Genomic DNA, 18,400 nt, shown 5'->3' with positions numbered 1-18,400 from the left:
CTAAAATATGGGAATGAAGGTTTTGATTATAATTTAGATGCAGCAATTGCAGGAGCCTGGGAGGTTGCAAACCTCTGAGAAATGCCAATTTTCAGGTCTTTGTATAAATTAGAATACAAAATTTTTATTCATGAGTACCAGTATTTCCAAGAAAAAAAAAATAGCACTGTATTAAATAGAAACTAATGTTTGCATCTGGGACAGACACGTTTGGTTTCATGCTCCTCACACAGATGTCTTTATTTTATCCCCCAGTACAGCTCCTTCGGGCATCTGCCAATGCTTCCTCAGGCAGTGGCAAGGCTGCTTCCACGACCAAAACCAGCCTCGTTTTCATGGAATCACAGAATGGTTTGGGTTGGAGAAGACCTTAAAGCTCATCTCGTTTCACCCTCTGTGGGCAGGGACACCTTCCACTATCCCAGGCTGCTCCAAGCCCTGTCCAGCCTGGCCTTGGACACTTCCAGGGATGGGGCAAACGCAGTTTCTCTGCACAACCTGTGCCAGGGCTTCACCACCCTCACAGGGAAGTTCTTCCTAATACCCAATATAAACTTCCTCTCTTTTATTTTAAAATCATTCACCTTGTCCTAGCTCTGTCTGCCTAAGTAAAACGTTGTTCTCCCTGTTTTACACAAGCCCCTTTTATAAACCGCTTTTATTTAGATGGGCAAGTATGCTCAGGAGCTTACAGTGTGGCCTAACAACACCCAGTAGTGGGAGCGACCGCATCCCATGGGGAAACGGAGGGGAAAAGAAAAACAACAATATTCACATCCCTTCTCGGGCCCCCAGGGTCACCTGTCCCCTCACGGCGCAGGGGGGTTCTGCCCTGTGACTCCTCCCCACCTCACGGTGTGAAACGGGGAGAAACCAGGCGTGGAGACTGGATAGGGGGAAGGGGTTCATTCCCGGGAGAAGGGGATCATCCCCGGGAGAAGGGAATCATCCCCGGGAGAAGGGACCGGGTGCGGCAGCACTGCCCGGGGCCGGCGAGGGACCACGGCCGTGAGGAGAGCGGCGCGGGGGGGGCTGGAGATGGCGCCTTCCCGCGCCCGAGCGCGGCGGGTAATGGCGGCGGCGCTGAGGGAAGGGGAGGGGACGGGCTCGTGAGGGCAGCGGCTGCCCTGCGCCATCGCCCCCCGCCGGCTGCCGGAGGGAGGGAGGAAGGGAAGGGAAAGGAAAAGAAAGGAGCCGCTTCCGCCACGGCGGGGCGGGCCTGGGCAGAGAGCGGCGGCGCGGCGGGCCGGCAAGGGTAGGGGCGGTGAGGGCGGCTGGACGGGGGGGTGGCTGTCTCCTTGTCTCCCTCAGGAAAAGCCTGGTGGAGCTGGGGTGGAAATCAGGGCTCGGGGTTTCCCCTTCGGTACCAGCTACCCTCGTTAGCGGGGACCCTATCAGGGGGGGCATTGATGCCATCGCTGCGGGGCTGCGAAATCCTCCCCACTCAGGGATTCGGGTGTGCACCGCTGGCCTGCGGACACCCACCTCCGGATGCTCCTGTGCGCTGAAATTAACTTAACCGTGGGTATTTCAAATTATGGGAAGGATTCGGTCTTTGTGTAGCCCGTAGCGCATGTTTTTAATCTAATGTTGTTTTACTGTTGTTGTCGTTTTTGTTCTTTTTCGGAAGCGATGGAGGCGAGTCCCATCGTGACGTCCAAGCAGCGAGAGGAGGTGGTGCACGGGGTGCCGACGGAGGTGGTGTGCACGGCCTTCTCCAATTCGGTCCTCGTGGTGGTCACACAGTACGGCAAGATGGGGACCATCGTCTACGTGGACCCCAACACCATCGGCGACAACGTGGGCAGGCCCTCGCTCACCACGAAGGTGCTGCTGGGCAAGGATGAGGTGAGAGCGGATGCGAAGCGCAGAGGCAGCAAGGATAAGGGGGAAATGTGGTAGGTGGGGCTGTGCAAGTTGCCAGGGAGTTGATGAATCACAGCAGTTAAGCAGTGTTTGAACAGTGATAAGATTAATTTTAAAATGAGGAAAGAGGGGCTCATCAGAAAAATATGTGCGCTCATCTGCTCTTGGGCATAAAAGTTTAACTAACCGTGAGTGGTTTGGGGATCTGTTACTTTGTGTCCTACAGGATATGGATTGCTTCTGCGTGTTTATGGAAAGTTAGATAAAGCTCTGTTGATTTAAGGGTTGCAAGATTAAATATGCAGCGATTGATAACCTTTTTGGGTTTCTGTTCCAGTGAGTTTGTTTTCCTTTTCAGGTCTGTTTTCCCACCCCCATCCTCCCCAGTCTATGCCAGCCCCATAATGGACTTTAGTTGCCCACTCCCAAGTGTGCCTGCCAGCACCTTCCCTTGATAAAGTTTAATTTGTTTTGCTTCAACAAAATGAGGTTTTTATCGACCATTTCACAAAGCTAGAGAGAAAGCAGAAGAAAATGTGTTTCTCAAAGCGCCAACTGGTCAAACATTAAAACAGAAACTTACAGAGCTACAAGATTATGAGGCTTTCCATCAGGGTTGAAGCTATCAAATATTACTTGCTAGAAAAGCTGTAGCAACACAAGTTCCTGATTCTATCCATGACTTCCCCTTGTGGAGTTCTTTCTCTTGAGCAATAGCCTTCCCTTTCTGGATGGGAGATATTTTGCTTTATCTACTGTGATATCTGCTAAGTCTGACAACCTCCACACCCAAGCTGATTTTATGTTATATTTGGAAATGGGAAGTGCTATGTTTACTTCGTTACAATCTATTTTAAAATAATTTTAACTAAGTTAACCAATCTAAACTTCAAGAAAAGGCTTTCACTAGTTTGCTGTTTTCCTGCTTGTCACTGCTAACGTCCTTCTTTGGGATGGTGCACACTTCCAAACAGCAGTGGCAGCTAAAGTCAAGCAAACTCATCCTTCTGACAGATACACAGCTGTGGGTATAAATAAAACCTCAACAAGCTGGATGGTTCAAAGCTGTGCTGGGTGAGACTGCACATTAGGAAACTTTTCTGTACCAAGAGGGTGGTCAGACACTGGAACAAGCTTGAGGTGGTCGATGCTCTGAGCCTGCCAGTGTTTAAGAGCCATCTGGACAATGCCCTGAATAATGTTTTAACCTGGGGCTCTGAGTTGGTCAGGCAGTTGGACTAGATGTTGTTGTAGGTCCCTTCCAAGTGAAATTGTCAATGCTGTTCTAATCTATCCTTGTTAAAGAAACCTCATGGGAAGGGCTATATCCCTTTTCTTGCCTCCTTCAGCCTCACTACTTATTTCTGATTTTCATTATTCTATTAAAATGAAAAACAATGTCTGTTACACCAGGCATACAAAAATTGTGTACATAACACCATTTGGGGGTCTCTAGGAATGGCAAAAATAACAGCTTTTTTCCAGAGTTTGTCAGTGGAACATCCCCTCTTCAGAACAAGTTTTTAAACAAAAAAACTATACTTGCAAACTTCTTCAGAAACCTGGCTGTGAAGGAAATAAAGGCATTTTCATCCACAGCATTTCATGTAATTTAATTCTGGTGCCATAGTTCAGGTGGGAGGATTATGGAAGGAAAGATTCTCTGTACTGAGTTTCCAAGTTTTCCAGACAGTGCTGAACTCAATTCAAGTGCAGCTCCAGTAAGGTTGTTTCAGGGTGGTGTGGGTGGCTGTCACACTCACGGCACAAAACTCTTCCCTTTTAAGCTGGTTGAGAAAGTGCTTTCTAAAGTTCCCTGTCCCATGGCTTGGCTTTGCTGACCACGTTGGAACTGCTCAGCAAACAGCAAGTTCAGTCTGAGTCCAGGATCAACAAGTCCTGCACATCGTTCTGGGACTCTTCCTCCCGTAACTCCTGTGGGAGGGCTCTCCCATCTGTAGGAATGTACATCTGTATCCCTTTTCTTTTCAGCCACTCGTTCACGTTTGTGCCAAAAACCTGGTGGCATTTGTGTCGCAGGAAGCTGGGAACAAACCTGTTCTCCTCGCCATGGCTTTAAAGGACAAGACCATGGAAGGAATACAGGCTCTACGAGAAGTGATCCGGAGTTGCCAAGTATGGTGAAGTTGTGCCATCTGGATTCAAGGAAATGATCTTGAGTCCATGACTCATCACCACCTATTTAAAAGGACTAGAAATGAAAATGATGGAATGTCTTTGTGGTGGTTTTGGACGTACTGAGGAATTTCATGAATTTTTCTCTACTGTGTAGAACATTTGTGGGTTTTGTTACTGAGACAGGTTTGCAAGTCCGTATAGACAGTGGTGAGACAAGAGCAATTGTCTCAACATACGAGAGAAGTGTTACTTTTATCCCATTGGGTGGGTCATTTATTTGGGAAAGGGCTCGGCTCTGCACATGTGTCCTGAGGAGCAGCAGATGCCAAGCTCTGTAGCTGCGCCGTACCGCAAAGGGGGAACACCCAGTGCAGGGAGAATAAAAGAAACATTGTCAAATCCAATTTTACCTGCTTGCTTTTTTTGCTCTGTGAGAATCACTTCAATTGAAATACAAGCCTTGGTAAAAAAATCAACAATTGTATAATGGGAAAGATTTTCTTGCCTTTTTTAAGGAAATGAGTCCTAGACAGCTGCTTTTGTCCTTATGTCCATTCCTTTCTGGATGTAGTCTGAATTAACTTCCCACTTTCACTCTGATTTTAAAGAGAGGCAGATAATTATGCTCTGTAAATTTCATGAAAGCTGATGTCAGGGTGAAAAACAGGAACCCAAAATAGTGGTAAGAAAAAGACAAAATAACCTCTGCCACTGGATTACATGGTACCAAGACATCGGAGAGACAGAACATCCAAATGCTGATCACCTGCAATGAGCATGTGTCTTAGGAGATGTGGGGACAGGGTTACACAGGGTTGTTTCTACCAAGTCATTGACAAAAAGTTCAGATGAAGTTGTATGAGCCGATGCAAAGCTTAATAGCCAAACTTTTGCCTTTTGCTTGGAAAGCACACTTGTTTTTACCTCTTCTTGTAATAAACAACAACAAGTAGTAAATTTTTAAGTGAGCTGTTCCACACTTTTGTCACTTATGAACTTGACAGCACAGACAGAGGCCAGGTCTTAGATTCTGGGCAGGGAGGAGCTGTGCTAAGACCAGTTAGTGCAGCAGAATCACACAGAGCCCGTGCCTTGCCCCATGGTGATCTAGCTGCCAGGTCATTTCTGTTGCTAAAAAATCCCCTAGAAGTAGAAAAGCAGAAAATGGATTTCGAAAGGACTCTTTTCTCTGAAGTAAGGGTTATTTACAGCATTTAAAGGGATTATGAGAAATGAAACTTTTAAAAATACATTCAAGCACTGCAGGCTTCCAGCTGCCCTTGACAAGAAATTTCATCTAAAAATAATTTTCCAAACTGTGCTTCCAAGAATCAAAGATTCGCATCTGTCAGAACTATAAATTTTTCCTCTTTTACACTTCCCTTTTTTTTGTCTAGGAAGGCTGAGAGAGGCGTGTGGAATTAGTTATTGTCAGTCTTGGTTTGCTAGTAGGGATTCTCTCCTGACACAAAACTGGTGCTTACTGTGTCCATAGCTCCAGCAGCTTGTGGAGAACGTACATGAATTAGCAAATTGGATGGAATTTGCATCTTCCTCTGTGGTGATACAGAGGCATACCACTGCTGTGCGCCAAAGACCTGAGTGTTACTACATAAAAGCCAGGCACAAGTTAAGCACCTTCATTCCCTGGCTCTGTATATGCCACCAGGTCTGCACAGGGCAGTGGGTGAGGAAAGGATGTGGAAACCTCTCTGATTTGACGCTCGGAGCCAGGACGGACTTACCTTGCTGCCTTTCCACGTGCGATAAAAAGAGCACGAACAATTGGTCCTTCGACTTTGCTCCTCTCTGCTCCGCAGTAAACCAAGGGGAAGGCCTGCCCTAGCAACAGGCACGAGGTGCCACCAGCTGCCTGCCGTTTAGTCAGCGGTCTCCTCCAGCTAGGGATTAATTCCCAATTGCAGGGAAAGCTTCGTTTGCCACCCAGGCAGAGCTCTTGCCCTCGGCCGCAGGACGTGTGCTGGGTGGGGGGCAGCGGCGTCGGGCAACACCGCGGCTGTTCCATCCGTGTTTGCTTTCCGGGCGTGGGTGCCGAGCGCGACGGACTGGAAAGGTAAGTTGGGTAGCTTTTCTGCGAGAGACAAAGCCCGACCTGCTGCTCCAGCTCCCGCGGGGCCCGGGGCGCAGGGAGGGCGCTGGCAGGGTGAGCCGGGCACAGCGAGGGGGTGCTGGTAAGATAAGCGGGGCGCCGGTGGGGCCCGGGGCACAGCAAGGGAGAATGAGGCGCTGGTGGGACCCGGGCAGCAGCGAGGGCGAGTGGGGTGATGGCAGGGAGAGTGGGACCCTGACGGGGCCCAGGTGAGTGGGGCACTGGTGTGACCCGGGGAGCAGCGAGGGTGACTGGGGCGGTGGCAGGGCCCGTGGCCAGCAGGCAGGCAGGGCTGGGAGGGTGTCCGGAGGAGGAGTCTCTAGCGGGGGCAGGTGGAGGAGGGCACGGGGGATGCAGAGGCAGGTGCACGGCAGCCAGACTCCCTCCCGGAGGAGCCCCAAAGGGTGAGTGGGGCCCTGGGGGGTGCACAGCAGCTGGGAGAAACCCCACAGATCGGGGGCTGACCCAGCCATTGGTTCTGAGCACCTGTGGGAGCCGCTGGGAGGGCAGAGCCTCCTCTAAGAGCCCTGTGCCTGCGTCATCCACTCCTCCAGATGGGCTTCAAGGAGGGCTCGATGCTGCCCTGCTGCGATTTGTAGCTGTGTGCTGTAGGTCCTTCCTCCTGAGTGGCCTGATGGTGGTGTGGAGAGGCTGGTCCCGTAAATAACCCGAGTGTCCTGGCTTTATCTGAAAGCAATCCGGAGGAAAGGCATGTCTCCTGCGCTGGTGAGGCTAAGCCTGGATGCTCCCCTCCCCGGGATGTGGGTCAGGGATGTCAGAGGCACTGTTGGGGGGCTGTGAGAGCTCACCTTTCCCTGCTGATTCGCTTCACCACACAGGGGGCTGACGCTGAGATGGGGATTTGTCCTAGGTCCTTCAGGACACAGGGAGGGATGTGAGCTGGGAGTCTTGGCTCTGGCAGCCTGCAGATGAGGGAGAATCCCTGGCAAGGTGAAAAGCCCCATTTGCAGGTGGCCTGCCTGAACACAAGCTTCACTGCTCAGTTTATCTTCTCAGTTCTCACTTAGCATCTCTAATATCCCAGGGAGTGTGTGTAACAGGTAGACACTGTATGGCAGGTACCTGCAAGGTGTCTGAAAACAGACAGATTGGATATGGCTCAGGCCCATCGAGGAGCTGAGTTTTGCAGCTGATATTATTCCTGGTGTCTCCTTGATGCCTTTGTTTTGGAAGCAAATGGCTCTCTAACTGCATTGAATTGCCTGACTACCTTGCACGGCCGGGATCTAATTACCTGTGGAGCTGGGAGCTCTGTCTCCGAGCGGCACCGAGGCTTTTGCTTTTAATGACTTGCTCTGCCATGTTCAGAGTGTGACAATGTCGGGGAGGCTGCCAGGACTGGCTGTTGGTGCCACCGTGCTCACACTTCGATGCCTGGGAAAGTTAATAGGAGATGGGGTATCTTGGGCCAAGCATCTGCGGCACAGCACTGGCTTGAAAACAGAATAAATGAGTCTAGTGAAGAGCACAGCTCTCTGCCATGTCTTGGGGAGTGAGCTGGATCACTAGAAAATTAACTAGAAAAACACAGGTAGAAAGAATGAGCTTTCATCCTGCTCTGTTATGATGCTCTGGCAGAGGGGAGAACGTGGCCAAATCCAGCCAGTTTAGCCCCAGCCAGCAGCAGGGCAGCCCCCAGAGAGAGTGAGGAGTGATTGGGGAAGGGGGCACAGCCGGGCTCTCATCTCCCTCCCTGTGCCACGAGCTATCTCCGTCCTCCTGTTAATGTTTACAAGGCAGGTCCGGCCGCATCGAAGTCCATCCAAAGACCAGATCCCGCCCCGGCTTTCCCGGGATCCTTCTTCCTGCTGGCCGGGGCAAGGCCACAGGACGGTGGCAGTGGGGAAGAAGGCGGCTCCCTGCCGCCTGTGTAACACTATCGGCCCCGCTGTGCCCGCAGCCAGCCCCAGCTCCGCTTCCCCGCTCGCCGCGCAGGTACTGCGGGGTGAGCTCCTGGGGCCCCGCCAGCTGCCGCCCCGGCATCTCCGCTTACAGGCGACTCCTGCCAGGCGGAGCCGGGGAAAGGTATTTTTAGGGCTGTTGATCTGACAGCAGCTGAGTTTCCTCTCCTGTGAGGTTGGGGTTCGGAGAGAGGGCAGGACAGGGAGTCGCAGTGTGAGCTCTTGCTTTGGTTTGTTTTCAGTGTCTAATTTGAGGTCATTCCCTACCACTCTTATCTATGGCAGATATTTTCACGCTTCTCTCCAGTTCATGCTTACAGTTTTACCCCAGGCGATAGTTACCCAGCAGCTAAAATACTTGTTTATTAATGCACTGAGAAACATCTATATTGTTAGAGTTCAGCTTGCAGGTTGTTGGTTTTCTTCAACCGCTATTGTTATACTTGGGAAAAAGCAGCTTTCCGTAGATTAGCAGAAAGAGAACCCAAACATGGCAGTTTATGCATCTGGTGGCCTTGAGATATGAAGCTGGCCTATAAATAATTGCTTATTATTAGGTTGGTCCTTGCTGTCTGGAGCCGCAGGGTACACGGTGTCCGTATGCCCAGCCACCCTCTGCACCAGCAGTGCTCAGTGCCTTGGGGCAGCCAGCTTCGAGGAGCACACACTGACCAGGGAGATGCCATAGCACTCCAGCATCCCCAAAGGGCAGCAGCTCTGCCTCTGGCATGGCAGGCTTGCTCCCTTGTGCTTAATTTGGGTGTAGGAGGGACCGCTGGCTGCCCTTCAGGTCTTGGGGTTGGCACTGCTGGCACACTGACACCCCCACAATCCCAAAATAGCTGGGTGAAGAACCTGGGTGACACCAAAAGTCTGGTTTCTTGGGGAGCCTCAGGCTTTGCCCCGAGCAAGGCACACATGATGAAAGGAGACAAACTGTGGGGGGACCCGGTGTTTTCTGGGCTCCCAAGCAAGAGGACACAAGTGTCCTAATGGCTTGTTGGTAAGGGATTCTTATTATCCTGGGTGAGGGATGGGTTTAACCCTTAAGTCTCTGCTTTCTGATGGAAAAGTGTCCTGAGCCACAAGTGTGAACTCACAGGGGCACAAATATACCCAGATCATTCCTTTTCAAGCGGGAGTGATTCCTGAGAAAGCAAGGAGCAAAGCTGTGAAGGAGAAGTGTGTGTTTTGGGAGACATGGGAACTGCGTAGACCTCCTCAGGGAAAAGAGGGTCTGCTCTTGAAGGACATTTGCATTTTCCCGCTGGGAGAAGCAGACCCAACATGGCAAATGGGCTGGTTTGGGTGGGGGACACCCTGGAAAAACCCTGGGGAAGAGATAAACCTTACATGGTACAAACCTCACAGGAGGTTTGCACATGCTGTGTGGGCTAGGAAATCTGCTGAGACCTTCCCTGTCACCAGCCTACCTCACTCCTGCCTTCCTGCACCACTCCCCTTCCCTCTCTCTCCCTGCAGATGAGTAATGCCACACGTGCTGTGCCCTCTCCCGTGGCACCTGGCACGCCGGGGCCTGGCACAGCAGCCAGGCTGGCTTCAGCCCCCCCATTCTCAGCTGTTGCCCTGCTTACGGCTGCCCACAACAACTCCCAGGACGGCCAGCAGCTTTTCCTGACCACGATAGCGGCGCGGGCCATCTCTGGCATCTTCGTGTGGTCAGCACTCATCGTCACCTTCCACCAGGTATGGGCTGGAGCAGAGATGGGGCTCAGCACAGGGGTTGACATGAGAGCAAAACTATTGATTGCCCCCAGGTCCACTGCAAATCACTCAGCTCCGGATAAGTATTTCTTCCTGTTGCTGCTCCTGTCAGGAGCCTGGTGCTGGCAGCTCGTAAGGATGGACTTTGCCCACACTCTCCCCAGGTGGTTGCCAGAGCCAGGAGAGGCTGCAGGGCATTGGCACTGCCCAGAGGCAACACCCAGCAGGGCATTTGGGATGTTTGGAGTGCACAGCACCAGCTGCCTTGAGGCATACCCTGAGTGGGCATGGTTTAGGGGCTGTGCAGGTCCGTGCTGCTGAAGGCAGCCCTGGGGCAAGCTGCTGTCTCCAAGCACTGGGATGGAGCTGCACAGGGGAGGGCACGTTCTTCACACAGCCCACAGAAGAAACCTGATTTCCACATGTTTTCATGCAAGGGATTGGCCCCGGGAGTGGGATGGAGGTGGTCTTGTGTGCGTTCACTGTGATGGGTCTGTGGTGGAAAGCTGGCAGAGCTCTCACCCCCGAGACAAGGGTTAACACAGCACCCCTGTGGGCTTGGGGGTACCTCTGTTTCCCATCATGACCTGTGGCAGCCACAACTCTGCATGCTGGGCACTTTGCAGATCTACACACACCTGAGGAATTACACCATCCCCAAGGAGCAGCGCTACATCATCCGCATCCTCTTCATTGTGCCCGTCTATGCCTTCGACTCCTGGCTCAGCCTCCTCCTCCTCGGCAGCCACCAGTACTACGTCTACTTCGACTCAGTGCGTGACTGCTACGAAGGTGAGCACAGCATCTGCTCAGCAGGGAGGCTGAAGGCAAAGCGAGGCTCTCATCCTGCTGACCTGTCTCTGGAGCGTCTTGGATTGCAAAGTGGCAAATCTCCATTGCTTTCACTTCCCACTCTCCCTTGCTCCATGCAGAAGTTTTCCTGCTCCTTCTCCATTGGCAGCAGAGAGGGGATGCCCCACAGACAAACATGAGCTGGTGCCTTTCAGACACAGGCTTGGAGGGACCCCAGCACCACAGTCCTGGGGAAAGAGGTTTTCTGGCTGCCTGGGGGGGGCGGGGGGGGAGAAGTGCAGCTTCTCTAAAACATGAGGCAGATGTACCCAAGAAATTGGGGAGTCGGGGTGTTTTGAAGTGCAAGGGAAACTTGTCAGGATTGAGGCTGCTTCTCTACCTTGTTCCTCTCTTCCTCAGGAACTAAGTTGTGTGGGCATTTGCATTACTTCAGGTTTGGAGTAAATGAAAAATAAGTGGTGGAGATGTCCAAGAAAACTGTTCAGGACCTGCTCCTTGGTGGCCACCAGCCATTCGTGCTGCCCATTAGCAATTTTGAGGTCCCTCCATGCAGATGGTCCCTGGATGGACTGTGTGTGCCCAGAGGAGCTGCTGTGTCTGTAATGAACTCTGTGCACATAGTGCGATGTATCTGACTCCACTTGGAAGTCGGATGGATTTGACCTGCTGCACCTCTCCCTGGGCTCCCACCCACCAGCATCCCAAATCTTGATGCAGTGCCAGATTGGATGAGGAAACAACTGAGCAGGAAGGAATGTGAGATGAAAATCCCCACCAGGACTTCCATCAGTCCTGCTGATCATGTCTGCCCTTGCCTTGGCAGCTTTTGTGATTTACAGCTTCCTGAGCCTGTGCTTCGAGTACCTGGGAGGGGAGAGCACCATCATGACAGAGATCCGAGGGAAGCCCATTGCGTAAGTCCCAGCATCCTGAGAGTTCCTTCTCCACCCACTTTTCCCATCCAGCACCCCCAATGGCATCCCCTCGCCTTCTGCTTCCAGGTCCAGCTGCTTTTATGGGACCTGCTGCCTTCAGGGTATGTCCTACTCCATCGGGTTCCTGCGCTTCTGCAAGCAGGTGGGTACCCGATGGGGAGCATTGACTCCACTTCCCTCAGAGGAGGGCTCTCTGGGTGGCAGGTCCCTTCCCCACTGCCCTGCCAAGGGGGCTTCACTTTGTCACTCTCCTAAGATGCTGGGTTTGGAGGTTTTTTTCCTCTGAGGGAGGCAGGTCACCAGTTCACCGGCACTTGGCCAGCAGCAGGGCTGCTCGATGTCCTTGCCTCTGACTCACTGCTGAGTCAGGGTCTCCTCCCACTGCAGAGCTCAGATTGCCATCTCTGTCCAGTCCCAGGTTAGCCTGGATGCTCTGTCACTCTCCAGCACTGCACTGTGGGCTGAATCCTGACACCCCAAGCTACCCGGTCCCCCACCTTGGAGTGGCTGTGCTGCCTTTCGGGAGCTGCCTTCTGGAAGCCCCACTCCCTCCCATCTGCAGACCTTGCGCTGTTCACATTTCACCCCTCAGCACTGCTCTCTCCCCTGTGTGTCTATCCTGGGAGCAGAGGGGTGTGATGTGGGGAGTGGGATGTCCCTGCTGCCCGTGGTACACCATGTCTCTCCCTTGTGCAGGCCACACTGCAGTTCTGCATCGTGAAACCCCTCATGGCAATCGTCACCATCATCCTGCAGGCATTCGGCAAGTACCACGATGGAGACTTCAAGTGAGGATGCTGGGTCAGGCTGGGGAGGGTGAATGGGAGAGGATGGATCCCTGCTCCATCACCAGTGTGTCCTGCCAGTCTCCCCAGGAAGCTGCTCCATGGACAGTGAGAGCCCAAAGTGCCAGGGAACAGAGACTCACTGCCCCCAAACAATAAAGGGACAAAACTCCTGTGAGCCATAATAAATAAAATAATAAATAAAAAGAGGTCCCACCAACAGAGGAAAAGCTGCTACCTCTGCCCTCCTCCCCCTCCTGGGCTGTGTTCTCCCCCATAGCAAAGCTATGCGCTCTCCCCTTCCCCGTTTGATCCCTCCTTACCCCCAGTTGCACTTGCTTTGCTCCCCACAGCCCAGGGTAGCAGCTCTCTCTCGCTCTCTTTTCTCTCCACAGTATCCACAGTGGATACCTCTACATCACCATCATCTACAACTTCTCAGTCAGCCTGGCCCTTTATGCCCTTTTCCTCTTCTACTTTGCCACCATGGACCTGCTGCGCCCGTTTGAGCCGGTCCTCAAGTTCATCACCATCAAGGCCGTCATCTTCCTCTCCTTCTGGCAAGGTGGGTCCCACCATGGATGCCCAACGCTTCTCCTCCCATAGCCCCACCTGGCTCAGGGATGCAGGAGCAGAACTGATCTCTCTCCCTTCCCCCACACAGGGACACTGCTGGCAATCCTGGAGAAATGTGGGGTGATCCCTGAAGTTCAGATCATTGATGGGAAGGAGGTGGGAGCTGGGACAGTGGCTGCTGGCTACCAGAACTTCATCATCTGCATTGAAATGCTCTTTGCTTCCATTGCCCTGCGTTACGCATTCACCTGCCAGGTGTACAGGGAGAAGAAAGAAAACTCAACAGGTAACTCTTACTCACTTCTTTTTTTCTTCAATGACTAAGGAAAGGGGAAACCTCCCTTATTCTATTAGCATCCCATTACCAATGGAATGCTAAAAGCTACAAGAGGAATTTCTTTGTCCTGTGCTCCATGCATGCCTTGTCCCTCTTCCCTCATGACACCCACAAGCTATAGCAAATAGACAGGAAGAGAGACCTTGGTGTGGATGGGCAGGATTAGGGGATTGTGGTATTACCCACATGCTGTTGGAGAGGATCCATCCTCTTTGGAACATGGAGCTGGGGTTGCCTTCCTTCTCCTTGGACCACAAGCTGATGTGGCCCACAATGAGCCCCTGATCTTGAATTTCTAAGGAAAAGTATCTTGGATCACTTGGCCTCATTGATTGTCTGCTGTCCCATCACCTTCCTGCTCTCCCTGTTTTGCAGCAAACCTTGCCCCAATGCAGAGCATCTCGAGTGGGCTGAAGGAGACCATCAGCCCCCAGGACATCGTGCAGGATGCCATCCACAACTTCTCACCTGCGTACCAGCAGTACACCCAGCAGTCGATGCAGGAGGCAGAGCACAAAGCACCAGGGGACAACGGGCACGTGGCCTCCAAGATGGATGGACAGAGCAGCAGAAAGAGCAAAAACATTGAAAAGAGAATGCTAATCCTGTCAGATGAGGAGCTGTAGGAGACGTCAGAAGAGACTCTGACACTGGAGAGGTTTTAACCCATGCAAAAGGGAGATGTCTTGAGGCTGAGACAGCCTGGGCTAATCAAGAGTACTGAGAAGCCAGGAACTCCACTCAAAAAGCCAGTCTCTCAAAGGGAAGATGCAACAACCCAGAAAAGGTTAAGTCAAATAGTGCCAGCTTCTGCTGTCATGGATGAAGCTGTGTTGGACCCTGTGTTGCAGCCTGGGCTTTGCTGCCCCACTGCTGGCATCTCTCTGCCAGCCCTGTGCCAATGCTGGGGGATGCCAGGAAGGGAGGGGAGCTGGGGTGCAGGACAGACCAGTCACCCTCACCCTCCTCTTAGCTCCAAGCAGTGCTGAGGCCTGAGAGAAATGCTTTTCTCAGCACAGTTCTGCTCTAGTTTCTCCCAATTTGAGTAAAAAATGATCTCCAAGGGCTCTATGGAGAAAACCAGCCCAGGAAGGTGACTTCACTTCACCTCAAAACCCGGTAAAGGTTGAAAGACGTCATTCCTTATTTTTACATCGTTCCCCCTCTCCTTCTCACAGCAAAGCTTATAGAGATGTGCAAAAAACCTTTACCATGGAGAAAGAGTAAGTCATCCTCTTCTCCCTCCAGATGTGGATGCAGCTGTCCAAGTAACTCCCCCAGGAGCGTGGCAGGACCTCACTGGGACTAACCAGAGGTCTGCAGCTGCATTTCTGGGAGCTGCCGGTGACAGAAGCGCTTGTTTACGTCTAAACCAGCTTATCTCTGAACGGATCAGAAGTTAAAAGGGATTCGAGCTTCCTTATCAGGATCTTTATTAGGGAACCAGACTGTGACTGGTGGTGGTAGGAATTCACTTACTGGAAACTGTCTGTTCCTCCTAACCCTTCACTATTCCCCATCCCTGGGCTTTGCCTGACCTGTGGGAAGGCAAGCAGGAGCTGAGCCCATCCAGGTGACCATGGTGAGGATAGAAAGGTGCTGAGGGATGCTGCCACTTGGGGCAAGACCACAGGCAAGGGAAGACTGTGTATGGAGAGATGCTCCTCACAGCAGTGAGCACATATATGGAGAGCGTACATCCTTCTATTAAGACTTCTCCTTTCTTCCCCAATTTCTAGTCCAATTTCTATTCTTCTGTTAATGAGATGATCCCTGGGGACTTACTTAGGCACCGATTGGGCTGTTGTCAGGGGTGGTAGCTGGTGGCAGGATGAAGGTAAATCTACAGCCTCAGATTTGCAGTCATATGGCAAACAGAACTGATGGATAAGGCTTGGAGCCCTTTTAAACACAACTAGTAGAATTTGGATCTTTTTTTTCCCCTGCTCTTAAGCTGCAAAATGTAAATCACAACACGAAATTATTTATTTTTTTTCTAATAAACAGCAATTTCTAGCACAGAGCAAGCAAGCGTTTTCACTGAGCTCAGCAAGCAAAGCCCACGATCTGCCTGTTCCTGCTATAATGCTGATGCTCTTAAGCTTAACGTCCTCCCTGCCCCTCAATGCTGGCCCAGCAGAAATACCTGCACACGCAGCATCCTGCACATTTTGGCATTCCTACAGGATTTGTGCTCATCTTTTTCACTCCACAAAGAACGTGCGTGTCTCCCGCTTCCTCTCCTTGCACAGCACCTCTTCCAACCCTCGCCTAAGCTGTGGATGCAGCGGTTCAGAGGTGCTGGATGTGGTTTAGCTAAGCTAAGCCCAGACTCCAGCACCAAGACAAGCTCTGTTTATTATTATTGGAGAAATCTTACCATGCTGAAGCCCAGACTCCACACGAGCAGCCTATAGTTCAGCCAGTCCTGCAAATCCCTCTGGTCCAAAGGAGCACTGCTCATACCTGCTGAGCTGCTGAGACTGCTGCCACTTCTGCAATAAGGTCCATAAACAAGAGCCAGATGCTCTGCACATCCAGGCATTCATCCAGGATCTTGCACATCTTGGGAGCAAGATGGAAAGTGCACGGAAAGTGCAGCCTCAGTACTCAGGGACAAGGCTGCCTGGCTTTGTAACGCAGCCAACACCAAAGCAGGGACATCTCAGCTGAACATCTTGGTCTTCACCCCTCTGGGAGAGGACGGCCACAGCTGCAGGAACAGAGGCTGCTCTGGCTCCTGGGGCGAGGACAGACTGCAAAGGTGATGATGGCACATCTGCCAGTGCACTCACAGCCGCTGAGATAAAGACTTGCACAAGAACACAGCAAGAACCGTGGTTGTACTTCATTGCACAAATGATCGACTCTGGTGCATAATGGGCTGCCTCCATTGCTCTGCCAGCAGGTGCAATTCCCACCGCAGACAATAACATTTGCCTATTTATGTCAAGCCCTGATTACTGTAGTATATGTAAAACAGATCTTTCTTGCAAGCCAAACGGGGAGAGGGGGGGAGAAAAAAAAAGTCAGCTGTGACTCATGCAAGTCAGCAGTGTGATACCAGCCTGAAGGAGCCGTGCTGGGCTGGACACCAGCTGGCTGCCGCGACGGCAGCAGCAGGCACCCTCCCTGCTCCAGCCGGCGTGAGCTGGGCCTCCTGCTCGTCCTTTTTCTTGCACAGCGGAGAGAGGCAAGAGCTGACGGCTCAGGCTGGGTGCTGTCACAGCCCTCAAACCCTTAGACTGTCAAAAGGCACCCATGGGGAATAGAACTGCCAGCGGTGCTGTAGGCTGGACGTGATCTCCTCCGCTAATGCGTCTCCTCCACCTCCTCAACAAGGACACGGGAAAGCTGGCAGCGAGCACACGGGTGACCTACACAGGAGCCTGCTGTGCCTGGAGCCATGCCAGCAGGCAGCCCGGGAGGAACAGGCGTCTCTCACTGCCAGCAGCAGGCTCCGGTGGTCGGCAGATTTGTTTTCCCGTTGTTGCTTGTCCTAAGGCTTTCCCCAAGGACAAGGCTGAGCTGCAGCTATCGGATCTCCTGGTGCTTTTTGGGTTTGGATCAGGCAGGTTTGCACCCTTCTCATGTCAGGGATGATCGTCACAGGGCACACCTGGCCGCTCCACCTGCAGGAACTCGGGCTGACCTCCCTAAAAGCAGAGGGGAAGGAAGGCGGCTGCTGGCACCACAGCAGAGGCAGCTTTCATGCACGGCTGCTCTCTGTACAGCACCCAGAGACACTTCTTTTTTTGGGTGCTAGCACCCACTGAGTCCCTGGGCCCAGCTGCTGACAGGCACCAGACTGCCAGACCTGTGCCAGAGAGCAGGATTCACGCTTTTACTGCTCTGTTCACAGAGACCTTCTATGCTCCTCCCCTATGCACGGTGAAGGTTGTTTCCTTTCACTGCTGGGCCTCCACCTGGCCCATTTCTGATGCCCTTTTCCTCCTGAACTAATGCTCCTCCCTCCCTCCAACAGTCACAACTGGCCCACCTCCCTGTCCTTTCCATTGTCACCAGCTCCTTGCTGCAGTCTCTCCAGGCAGGAGCCAAAGCAGCTGATGATGCTTCTTTTGCTCAGCACAGAGACTGCCATCACCCCCAGGCTTCACCCAGTGCCTGCTCAGCCAAGCCTGCCTGGCCCTACCTAATGACCATCCATTACCTGCTGACACACAAAGCCTTTCAGCCCTGCTTCTCTCCACTTTGCCCTACCTCGTAATTCCAGCTTTGGCCAACACACCCATCTGTCTCCAACCTACTGCCTCAACACAAGTGTTTTACCCCCTTCAGCTGTTCCCTCATGGAACTCGACCACTTGGAACAGGGAATTAAAGCCAACACAACCCCTGGGAGCTCACTGGCACAAGGTACTGCCTTTTTAAAGCCCCAACAGGGAAAAGCAAAAAGATGAAGGATTGATGTAAGGGGTTAAAGCAGTTTATTCACAAGCAGGCACACAGGGAAACCGTGAAGGGATATCTCACAACCCAAAGGAAGAGAGAGGAGTGTCTGTCTCCAGCACTTCAAGACAGGTCACAGTGTCTCCAAGCCACAAGTGGCCTTGCTCAGCATCACAACTGCAGGCAGGTGCCTGCTGAGCTGTCAGTCCTGGTTGTGCTAACACAGACACCCACTGACTGTGCACAAAGACAGAGCCCCTGGGTTAGGAACACACACACGCGGTCTGAGCCTGGGATGGACCTGACAAACAGCTCGGACAAGAGCTATCCCTGGAGCACATTCCAAGCGTCCCAAGAAAGCACCACAGCAAGGCTGAGATGTGCTTCAGCAGGCTGGGTCAGATGATTGCAAAAGATCCCACTCGCCTTAGCCCAGCCTGCCTCCAAAAAACACATCACTCAGCGCATTGCCACAGCCAGCCGTGTGCTGCACTGGGGACAGGCAGCAAAAAACCTGAGGAAAACACTCCACTGAAGATCAATTCAGGCTCCAAAACGCTGACCATAGACCAGGGCAAGTCTGAAACCAGAAAATGCTTTATTGGAAAGGTACAAAAAAACCAGTCACTGCAGCTAAATTTACAGCAATAAATTACGTTGTGGCTGTCAAGAGAAGTAATGGACACATACACAGGGCTATTCGCCTTACAAACAGGAATCCACATTGCTTGGTATATCAATAATTTATTTTATAATAAAAAAGCAGCACAAAAATAAATATTG

At 52.1% G+C, this 18,400-nt stretch overlaps 2 protein-coding genes across 8 annotated transcripts; both read left to right on the top strand.

Annotated features, from left to right (window-relative positions):
• The first annotated feature begins 900 nt into the window (after positions 1-900).
• Positions 901-4,499, top strand: PSMG3 (proteasome assembly chaperone 3). Of its 3 annotated transcripts, none has more exons than XM_032126518.1 (3): positions 901-1,068; positions 1,631-1,848; positions 3,859-4,409. In XM_032126518.1, the coding sequence occupies exons 2-3, from the start codon at positions 1,633-1,635 to the stop codon at positions 4,009-4,011; spliced, it is 369 nt and encodes a 122-aa protein (XP_031982409.1). In that variant the 5' UTR covers positions 901-1,068; positions 1,631-1,632; the 3' UTR covers positions 4,012-4,409. The 3 variants fall into 3 exon arrangements, with proteins under 3 accessions (XP_031982409.1, XP_031982407.1, XP_031982408.1); XM_032126516.1 differs by lacking the exon at positions 901-1,068 and adding an exon at positions 1,186-1,255 and having other exon boundaries at positions 3,859-4,499; XM_032126517.1 differs by lacking the exon at positions 901-1,068 and adding an exon at positions 1,285-1,521.
• A 379-nt stretch (positions 4,500-4,878) lies between these two features.
• Positions 4,879-16,161, top strand: TMEM184A (transmembrane protein 184A). Of its 5 annotated transcripts, none has more exons than XM_032126508.1 (9): positions 4,879-6,079; positions 9,520-9,744; positions 10,389-10,554; positions 11,399-11,489; positions 11,577-11,652; positions 12,207-12,298; positions 12,691-12,860; positions 12,960-13,157; positions 13,584-16,161. In XM_032126508.1, exons 2-9 carry the CDS (start codon positions 9,520-9,522, stop codon positions 13,832-13,834), a joined length of 1,269 nt encoding a protein of 422 aa, XP_031982399.1. In that variant the 5' UTR covers positions 4,879-6,079; the 3' UTR covers positions 13,835-16,161. The 5 variants fall into 5 exon arrangements, with proteins under 5 accessions (XP_031982399.1, XP_031982401.1, XP_031982400.1 ...); XM_032126510.1 differs by lacking the exon at positions 4,879-6,079 and adding an exon at positions 6,100-6,197; XM_032126509.1 differs by lacking the exon at positions 4,879-6,079 and adding an exon at positions 6,235-6,324.
• The last annotated feature ends 2,239 nt before the right edge of the window (positions 16,162-18,400 follow it).

Source organism: Corvus moneduloides, chromosome 16 (genome assembly GCF_009650955.1).
Source record: "Corvus moneduloides isolate bCorMon1 chromosome 16, bCorMon1.pri, whole genome shotgun sequence".
In the NCBI taxonomy this organism is placed as follows: Eukaryota; Metazoa; Chordata; class Aves; order Passeriformes; family Corvidae; genus Corvus; species Corvus moneduloides.
Note: the sequence above shows the minus strand (reverse complement) of the source record. Positions and strands in the feature narration are given on the sequence as shown.

Bases quoted from the DNA above. Each gene is read 5' to 3' on its own strand.
- PSMG3 (XM_032126516.1), top strand. From the start codon at position 1,633: ATGGAGGCGAGTCCCATCGTGACGTCCAAGCAGCGAGAGGAGGTGGTG. The intron at 1,849-3,858 runs GTGAGAGCGGAT...TTTTCTTTTCAG, and splicing joins TGCTGCTGGGCAAGGATGAG to CCACTCGTTCACGTTTGTGC.
- TMEM184A (XM_032126506.1), top strand. The intron at 10,555-11,398 runs GTGAGCACAGCA...TTGCCTTGGCAG, and splicing joins AGTGCGTGACTGCTACGAAG to CTTTTGTGATTTACAGCTTC. The intron at 13,158-13,583 runs GTAACTCTTACT...CCTGTTTTGCAG, and splicing joins GAAGAAAGAAAACTCAACAG to CAAACCTTGCCCCAATGCAG.